Here is a 10,137-nt window from a genome sequence, read left to right as displayed (position 1 = left end):
CTTTTTAAAAAAAAATTAATAAAAAGTACAGTGGCACGGCTATTCTAGAGTTTTTATTTTTTAATAAATAGTATAGCCGCACGGCTAAACTGCAGGTACTTTTCCATAAACTCCCCTTAATTTTCTTTCTTCCTTGGATGATCCACGGCTAATTAATTTCCACTATTTACTTCTTTTTTATAATGTCAATTAGCAACTATCAATAGCGGATTTCTATCTATTTTGGGTGAAGGGTGAATTATTTTTGAAAACTAGGTAAAAGTTACTCCATTTTCGGTTTGAATAGGTGACCGTTTTGTATGGGAAAGAGGCAGCCAAGAACCTATAGCTTCCATGTATTTCCCGCCAATATCGCTTCAGCCTCTCTCTCTCTCTCTCTCTCTCTCCATCTTGGTGGTGCTGGCCAACTCCCTTCTGTTTCTCCCCCAAAAACAAAGTAAAAAAGAAATAATTCCCTTCCTCAGGTGCGATTGAACTTGACTCTTCATGTCCTGATATCATGTCAGTTCTGTTAAATTTTTCATCCAAGAATAATCATTATAATGAAATAAATTTTCTGCGTTTTTCTTTTTTCTGGTAGTGAAAATTTTGATATCTTGTAGATGTTATTATGTATGTATGAATTGCTTGATGAATTTCTCATCTTTCTCTGAATGTTCTAATGGCCTCCTGTTTCTGAGCATTTGAGGAGACAGATACCATAAGTGGTGATGACAGTTAGTATGCCTGCTTGTGTCGATATAGAAGAAAGATTCACAGAACAGGAACTTAGTGTCTATAACACAGATTGGAAGTTTAGGGTAAGGACATGTTTTGCTTGAGTTAAAGTATAGGGTTCTGGTACAGTTTATCTGTTTTAGACTTGAATTATCATGAAACATTAGCACAACTATTAATTAAATCAGACTCTCAAAGAGCATGGCTACGTCTGTTAGTACTAATACATGAAGAATGGATGCTGTGCTTTACACAAGATTTTATTCATTTGCTTTAAACACATAACATGGGCAAAATGGATCATTTTCCTTTATTCATTTGACTCATCTGTCATTTCTTAGAGGGGTGGCGTTGTCTTGCTGACTTTCTCCCAATTTTATGTTTATTAGTCACAAAGTTGCTCGCTGAAGTATTGAGTATACTAACCAACTAGATGAGGACTTTGAAAATTGTTTTTTAATTATTAAAAGAAGAAAAAAAAACTATGATTCTTATTTATAGCCTAATCATAAAGCAAAAAGTATAGTTCTTGCATCTACAGTATTTCAGTTTGTTTTCTCATTTTCTGGAAAGATTTGTGATGTCTTGCTTGCTTCTGGTCATTGATGGAAATCAGTTAGGTAACATCTGTTGCACATGTGCTTGTCTGTAATGCAAATGTTCATTTGTACTTTTATAACTGTTCTTATGTGTATGCAATATGTATGTGCTGAGGAAATGGTTTTGTCTGATCTAATTTGGTTCTTATTTCTGATATTGATCAGGGAGCTTTATTAAATCAGTTGAGCAAACTTGTTGCCTCCAAGAAATTATATTAAATGGACACGGAGAGAAGGAAATCATGCTTCAACTTGCCTAACTGCTTGATTATGATGAAGATGGTAGTTTATTCTCAGATATGAGTTTTACTGAGGTTCATGGGCTTTCCGGTCCAGATGTGTCCTACTTAAGTGACTAGGGGGAAGAGTTCTCCTTTATAAGTGGTTATTCTTACGATGATCTTAGATTTTGATTGGTGATGATATTATGGGCCTATAGTTAGCAATTGTGAGATGAATTAATAATTACTATATAGGAAAATACAAAATCATTTTGTGTTTTCGAGTTCACCTGTCAAAATGGGTAATGACAGTAGTGATTGCCAAGAGAGTGATGAGGCTGGGAGTTCTAAAGAACATGTTATCTTGCATGGTGAACTGGATTTGTGGATTATAGAAGCTAAATCTCTTCCAAATATGGATTTAACTTCAGAAAGAATGAGACGGTGTTTTACCATGTTTGGAACTTGCTCTGCTCCCTTTGGGAATAGACCTGCTAAAACAGCTTCAGGCAGACATCCAACGATTACAAGTGATCCTTATGTGTCTGTTTGCCTAGCAGGGGCTACTGTAGCTCAAACCAGAGTAATTTCAAACTGTGAGAATCCTTCGTGGGAAGAACATTTTTGTGTTCCTGTTGCTCACCCTGTTGCGAAGGTGGAGTTTCATGTGAAAGATAATGATGTTCTCGGGGCTGAACTTATTGGCGTAGTGGAGATATCTATTGACAAAATCATTTCAGGAAAGCCAATGAATGATTGGTTTCCAGTCATTGGCAATCACGGGAACTGTTTAAAACCTTTTCCTGAATTGCATGTTTCTCTTCAGTTTAAGCCAGTTGGAGGTAACCCTTTATATAAAAATGGTGTTGGTGCTGGGCCGGAATATAATGGAGTTCCTAATACATATTTTCCTCTTCGCAAAGGAGGGAGTGTCACTTTATATCAAGATGCTCATGTACCTAACGATATGCTACCAGACATTGTACTAGATGGTGGAAAAAAATTTCAGCAAAGAAAGTGCTGGGAAGAAATATGCCATGCCATTTTGGAAGCTCAGCACCTTATATATATTATAGGCTGGTCTGTGTACCACCGTGTTAAGCTTGTAAGGGAGCCAACAAAGCCACTGCCTTCTGGAGGAGAGTTGACGCTTGGGGAGTTGTTGAAATACAAGTCACAAGAAGGGATTCGCGTTGTTATGTTGATTTGGGATGATAAAACTTCACATGACAAATTTCTTTTAAAAACAGTAATTCCCTGACACGGTGACACCTGAAACTTGGCAAATATTACTTGTTGAAAATTTACTATTATTCCTCTTTTAAAATGCAAAAGAGTTTGCGGTTTCCACAATACCAAGGACTTGGATTTTAAATTGTCACAGTAATGGATACAACAAAAGTTTTCATAAGCTCCTTTATGTCACTCCCTACTTTTTGTGCAAAGAAGGGTGTTTGAAAAGTTTGAAAGAAAAATATGGTCATATATATCAAATTACCACAGCAGCTTTGGCATTTGCTTTCTCATTTTATAAATAGGACACATAAGATAGGCTGCTAAAGTTCTTTTGAAGGTTATTACCATTTTTCTTTGAAATATAATGATGCATCTTGGTCATTATTTTCACGTAGATTCCTAATGGCTTACATAATCATTCTTGTTGTCGGACAATTTAGCAGAATGCTGCATGCATGACTAATGTTAATTCTAGAATCCATTTTATTGATGATGATAGCTTGAATGCAGGAAGGTGTCATGCAGACCCATGATGAGGAAACCAAAAAGTTTTTCAGACATTCCAGTGTCCATTGTGTGCTTTCTCCTCGTTATGCAAGCAATAAGCTCAGTATTTTCAAGCAACAGGTCTGGAACATCTCTATTTTAGATCTACACTCATCTCTATTTTACCACCCTTTGTTATTGCAGTTGCTCATTTAAATGGATTGCTCTAGTGCAGGTTGTGGGAACCCTTTTTACACATCATCAGAAGTGTGTGCTTCTTGACACAGCTTCTGGGAATAATCGGAAACTAACCGCTTTCATTGGTGGTCTGGATTTGTGTGACGGAAGATATGACACGCCCGAGCACAGGCTCTTTAAGGATCTTAACACGGTGTTTGAAAATGATATTCATAATCCTGCATTTCCTGTAAGTGGTTATAGTACCTGTATACAACTCTCTGCATTCTTGATCTTAATGCATGGTAAGATTTGTACTGATGCAGTTCTCTTTATTCTTCTCTCCTTTTTCAGTTTGTCACAATAAATGACCAATGTTTATTGTTTGCCATTTCTCGTTTCTCTAAATTACTTTTGATTATTTTCCATAAAAAAAAGTACTTTGGTATAATATTGTTTGGACATACACATGGTGAACTATAAATTGTTATTTTTTTTTTTTACTGAAATTTTATTGTATTAATTTCAAAATTCAAGGCATGTCTGACAACCATTTATTTCAACTTGTTTATCTCATAACCTTGAACCTAGCGATAGACCACAATTACACTCTGTTGAAGCTTTTATCCAAATAAAGTTGGTCTGTAAGAGACGAAACATATAGAAAATGGAATGGATCCCTGATGATGAAAATTAGATTGGTAGCACTTGCCAAGATTCAATCTCAATAATGATAATACTATTTATACCTATTGACTGTGTAAACTCTATTTGATTTGCACACAAAGTTATGTATTGAAATCAGAAGTTTGAAAGAAGAGAAGGAGCATAAGAATGGAAAAAAGAAAGAAAGAAAAACATAGACTATCCAATAAAAATACTTGAACTCTCATGAATATTTTTGTACCATAATTGCACCTGAAATGATTGCCGGTGTGCTCTTACAGCAGTTACAATGATGACATTAGCCTTATTGTATGATGGCATCTATGTGTTTGTTTTCAATAATGTTTCAAAGTGAAATGTCCAATAGAATATGACTTCATTTTAAAAATATATATAGATTATGATTTTCATGATTTATAGTGCCTGGTATGATGTTTGATGTGGGAGCAATTCCGTCTCACTAGAATATTCACTCAAGATTCCTTCGTCTTCTCTACTTCTCTTTCTCCCTGCAAAACAAATCGGAGTAAAATGACCACACCAGGGGGGTTTTGGCCAAAGGCCCTCCGATGCCTATGTTAGGTTGGGTGTTTTAAGGAAAACCGGGTGACTGGAGCCGTGTGTGGTGGCTGGAGCCTTGTGTGAGAGAGAGAAAGAAAATGGCAGCTAGGTTTTGTAAGGGATAACTTATGCAGAGTTTGAGTAGGAATTCAGACGTACCTCAATCTTTGTGCGTAGCCAAGTATTTATAAGGGGATTCGAAGGCTAGGCTTTCGGATTTGGTGAGGTTGGTGTAGTTGGTGTAGTTGGTGTAGTTGGTGAGGTTGGTGTGGTTTGTGAGGTTGGTGTATTTAGGGATTAGGGATTTAACCAAATCCCTAATTAAGGCGAGGATCAAATACATCCAAGTTGAATTAGGTAACAGCCCAATTAATTCAAGTAACTCCCAATTAGGTTAGGTAATTCCCAATTAGGTCAAATAATTCCCAAATTGATTGGCTTAATTATTTGACCTAGGGTGAGATATTTTGCTTCCATATTTGACAATATCACCTTACTGTACTTCAAATTGTGTGTGAATTTTTGTCTATGCATGGCTTGACAGCAACCGTGCTAGATGGCTGCCCGTCCACATTGCCATGAATTAATAATGTGGCCTGTCCATTTAAGGCTTGGGTTCTACTATCAGATTATTCTTCATATAACTTTTTCTCTTCTGTTTTTGTTTGTATCTTTGTGCTACTACTGATGATGGGTTCAGTTTGCATCTCTTTAGTTGTCTATCTCATAAGTGGTCTTCCTTTTGTTGAACAAAATCCTCCTTTTGCTGAACAAAATGATAAATATAAGTAGAACTTCGCAATTTCAAATATAATGTTTTGACAGTTCTATTTTTTGTAACATGTACAGCCTAACACTTGTGGCCCAAGGGAACCGTGGCATGATTTACACTGTAAAATTGAGGGTCCTGCTGCATATGATATATTGACAAATTTTGAACAAAGATGGAGGAAAGCCAAAAAGCGCGACTTCAAGATTAAAAAGGTCACTAATAGGCATGATGACGCCTTGATAAGGCTAGACCGTGTTTCATGGATAGTCTCTCCATCATCTGGTCGTGATGGGGATCAAAACGTACGTGTTAGCAGTGAAGAAGACCGTGAGAACTGGCATGTTCAGGTAGGGAAGCAAAAGTTTCAGTGATTACAGCTTAATCGTACAACTCATTTCAATGAAAACTTTACACAGATTGGTCAGTTTTGACTCTTGTTTGATAGGTATTCAGGTCCATTGATTCGGGATCGGTGAAGGGATTTCCGAAGGGTGTTCAGGATGCTGAAGCTCAGGTTAGCAGAACTAGCTTTATTCGTATGTATTCCTCATAGAGTTTTCTATTTATTATTCTTTTTACTCGAGATTATGGAGTTAACTGCCAACTTGATTAGTTAGTCCTACCAGGCTTTTTGTTCATTAATCATAAACAGACAGGTCAACTTTTAGAGCATGCTATCTGCGTTTAGAGCTTTCATCAAATTTGTGCAACCAAAAAAAAAAACTCCTTTTAATCTGGGTTTCTCTTCTTGCAGAATCTTATTTGTGGAAAGAATTTGAAAATAGATAAGAGCATCCATGTTGCATATATTAAAGCAATAAGATCAGCGCAGCGCTTTATATACATAGAGAACCAGTATTTTGTTGGATCTTCGTACTGCTGGCCATCCTACAAAAATGCTGGTAAATTACAGCTTAGTTGCTGATGCTGTTATGATTACACTTTCAACTACTAATATCTGGTTGCTTCAGTACGTCATCCTTTTTAATACACCGACATTCATGTTATTTACATTGTTCATATTTTTCCCTCTCATTTTTCATTATATAGATTGTTACATTACCGTCAAAGTATATGTGTCAACACTCTGATTTTCTACGTAGAGAGAACTTTCTCCTGGCTCATATAGATACATTGTGAGTTCAATTTGCTACATAGTTCAATTTGCATATCTGAAGATGCAAATTGAAATACCTTCTGATGTTGCAGATGCTAAATCCAAATATTCTTAGCATCTTTTATTTGAAATTAATGTCCTTTGAATGTACAGTTTTTCGTTCTCTTTAAATATTTTGCAATATCGCCACCACATTTTTTGGACATGTGTTTGAGATCTTGGTGTTATAACAGGCGCAGATAACTTGGTCCCAATGGAACTGGCCCTGAAAATTGCCAGCAAAATCAAAGCAAATGAGCGTTTCTCTGTGTATATAGTAATACCTATGTGGCCAGAGGGCGTGCCAACAGCCTCGGCTGTTCAGGAAATTTTATACTGGCAGGTTAGACCATTCTATCGTTTGTAACACTGCAAAAAACTCCTTAATCTCTTTACCTTTAAAATGTGTAAAATAAAAAAAAGTTGTCAACCATTCTTTCTTACTTTGTAGAGCAAGGTTCATACTTTAGAATGTATAGAAAGGTTCATATTTTGTATGCCTTGAATGATATGGTAATTTTTGTTAGCTTGATATGTATTGCTGGCCTATTCCCTAACAACTTAAATTTTTGAGGTATAGTGGTTGTCTAAATCTATTTTACCACAGGCACAGACAATGGGTATGATGTACCAGGTCATTTCAAAGGCCCTTGAAGATGCAGGCCTTTTTGATCAGTATCATCCACAGGATTTTTTGAACTTTTACTGCCTTGGTCAGCGTGAAGCCCCATCTTCAACTTCATCCCAAACTAATCAGCCAACCGATAATCGTGGACTGGTATACTTATTTCTCCATTCTGGTAAACCAGTAGTTAATATTTTATTGCACACCAAATGCATTATGCATAGACAGGTTCTGAATTCTGATGGCTTTAAGATCAAACGAAAAGCCATTAATGTGTTTCTCTCTCTCTCTCTGTCTCTCTCTCTCTCTCTCTCTCTCTCTCTCTCGTTAACAGGCATTAGCCCAAAAGTTTCGCCGGTTTATGATTTATGTTCATGCCAAAGGGATGATTGTTGATGATGAATATGTAATCATGGGATCTGCAAACATTAACCAAAGATCAATGGATGGTTCAAGGGACACAGAAATTGCTATGGGTGCTTACCAACCACACCATACATGGGCAGCTGAAAAGAATCTTCATCCACATGGCCAGGTTTGAAACCCTTCAGCAACTCTAATTACTCAGTAGAATGTCCAAAATGCAACTTCAAAACTAGTTTTAAATCTATGCATGCATTCCTTCCCATATTGATTAAAAGCAACTTTGGTTTGATTGGATGCAGGTATATGGCTACCGAATGTCTCTCTGGGCTGAGCACCTTGGTGGACTTGAGGAGACTTATCAAGATCCTGAGAGCCTTGAATGTGTTAAGCATGTCAGCGAGATTGCCAAACAGAACTGGAAAGCATTTGTGTCTGAGGAGCATAAGGAGATGAAGGGACACTTGATGCAGTACCCAGTTCAGATTGGCAGAGACGGACAAGTCAGTTCATTGCCGGGATACGAATCATTTCCTGATGTTGGTGGTAAAATTCTTGGAGCACCCACCAACCTTCCCGATGCTCTAACAACATAACCAGTTAATTAAGACTTGCAAAGCAAGCTTTAACATATGAGTTCCAACATGTTAAAAAACACATGCATGTGTGATGTACAGTGTGGTTAGTTTCAAAGGGAAATTTTGCTTCCATATAAATTCAGACTGCCCAACTTTAACATGCCTTTATGCCAAGGCTGCTTTAACATATCCACAAAATTTTGCTGTACATTTTCTGCACTTCCATTTTTGTTGAAGAATGTAAGGTCTCATATTTTTGTCATTTTGTACATAAATAATATCCTAGTATTATTAATAAAAATCTATATATATATATATATATATATAGTCAAAAGGCCTTAAAATTGGAACATTCAAAATTTCACATTTACCCTTGGTTAATGAAAATACTAAAACATAAGACACTTTATTAAATAAGGATAAAACAATACATTCACAATCTATTAAAAAAAATTAAAAAAACATATACTGCAGTTGTCCATATTAAAAAGAAATTTACAAAGAGGATCATATCTAAGACTTTGGGTCATATCTGTTGATGCTCTTTTTGGGAGGTCAACTTAAATAGAGGTGGAATGGTGGATGATGGGTGAAAGTGAGGACCTCCAGCATGTGTGTAAAGATTTGGGCAAGCGATGGGCAAGCGATAAATATAAAGAAGACAAGATATACGTGGTTCATCTTAATGAATAGGTTACGTTCACGAAGAAGTATGTTCTCATTATCATAATATATGTTTACATTTGTACAAGGGGTTGGACCTAAATATAAAGATAAAAATGGGGAAGCCCATGATTAAAGATAAAGCTCATCCCATGGATTCAGAAAGAGAGTCCAAGGCCCAAGGGTCAAGATCCAAGACCCTTTTCTAAGTGGAGAGTGGTCTTCTTTTATAGGTGAGGAGGAGTCTTCACTTTTTGTAGTTTTTCGATGTGGGACTCCTCTTACTTTGCTTAGAGTTGTGACTTGTGGTAATGCTTCTTTGGCTAAGGTGATGACCTCCCAAAGCATGGCACGTGGATGATTTAGCCAAGCTAGTTGCTCGGTCAGTTACGGTACCAACAGTAGTCCCCAAAGTTCGCGAGTAAAAAGTACTTCTTGATTGGAGACTTGTAATTTTAAGTGCACTGGCCGAGCAATACTACAGAAGTTGTATAGTGCACTACCCATAGTTCCCCAAGTCCCCAAGTAAGAAGGACATTGAAGGGAGAGAACTTGGCACGAGGTGCCGAAGGTTAAGGGGTTGCCGAAGGCACAGAGTTGTGTGTCGCAGGGTAAAGTGCTGAAGGTATCGCTTGCTCCGAATGATGGAGGGGTGCCGAATGATAAAGCTTGTAGAACAACCTCAAGTCCCCATATTTTTACTCTTCAAAGAAGTGTCGAACGGCACTTTGAATTGAGATGTGCTGATTGGTGGCAGATATTGGTCCACATGCAATCCTCAATAAAAGCCAAGCGAGATGGTCTCTTAGGCAAGCATGGTATACTTGGGGCTTTATGATTGCCTGGAGATAAAAATCACATGTTTTTTTATTGTCGTTCAGCAATTGCAGATGAGGTGGTGTTTGGTGATGTGCATAAGATTTGCTTCAGATGTAGCTTGTCTAAGATACTTGGATTTGGTTGTGCCGAAAAGAGTTTGGGCATTGGGTGTTGTACAGTACTTCCAACTAGTTGTTTGTCTCCTTGAAGCGAACCACGTGGGCTTTGGGTACCCAATATTTTGCCAAAGACGTGTAGAAAGAATATACAAGGGCCCCCAAACTTTCTTCTTCAAAGAGGTGCCGAATGGCACTTTGAATTGATATGGTGGTTTGGCCATGCAAGCCATGCATGACATGAAAAAGGTAGCTACATTCTGAATGGCTAATAGATTAGTGGACTTGTACCATTCATGTCGGCAAATGGGAATAAAATAAAGACACAAGATAAGAATTGGAGATCTTATCTTTTGGGAGCCCACTCATCGATATTCATCAA

At 37.2% G+C, this 10,137-nt stretch overlaps 1 protein-coding gene across 1 annotated transcript; it reads left to right on the top strand.

Annotated features, from left to right (window-relative positions):
* Positions 1-258: 258 nt before the first annotated feature.
* Positions 259-8,411, top strand: LOC103318921 (phospholipase D delta-like). The gene is made up of 11 exons (XM_016791836.2): positions 259-800; positions 1,482-2,786; positions 3,284-3,400; positions 3,495-3,686; positions 5,513-5,782; positions 5,881-5,949; positions 6,190-6,337; positions 6,786-6,934; positions 7,199-7,369; positions 7,551-7,751; positions 7,882-8,411. Exons 2-11 carry the CDS (start codon positions 1,836-1,838, stop codon positions 8,173-8,175), a joined length of 2,562 nt encoding a protein of 853 aa, XP_016647322.2. The 5' UTR covers positions 259-800; positions 1,482-1,835; the 3' UTR covers positions 8,176-8,411.
* Positions 8,412-10,137: the final 1,726 nt, after the last annotated feature.

This window comes from Prunus mume, linkage group LG2, assembly GCF_029339155.1.
Source record: "Prunus mume cultivar Tortuosa linkage group LG2, ASM2933915v1, whole genome shotgun sequence".
In the NCBI taxonomy this organism is placed as follows: Eukaryota; Viridiplantae; Streptophyta; class Magnoliopsida; order Rosales; family Rosaceae; genus Prunus; species Prunus mume.
This window is presented reverse-complemented; position numbering and strand designations above follow the sequence as displayed.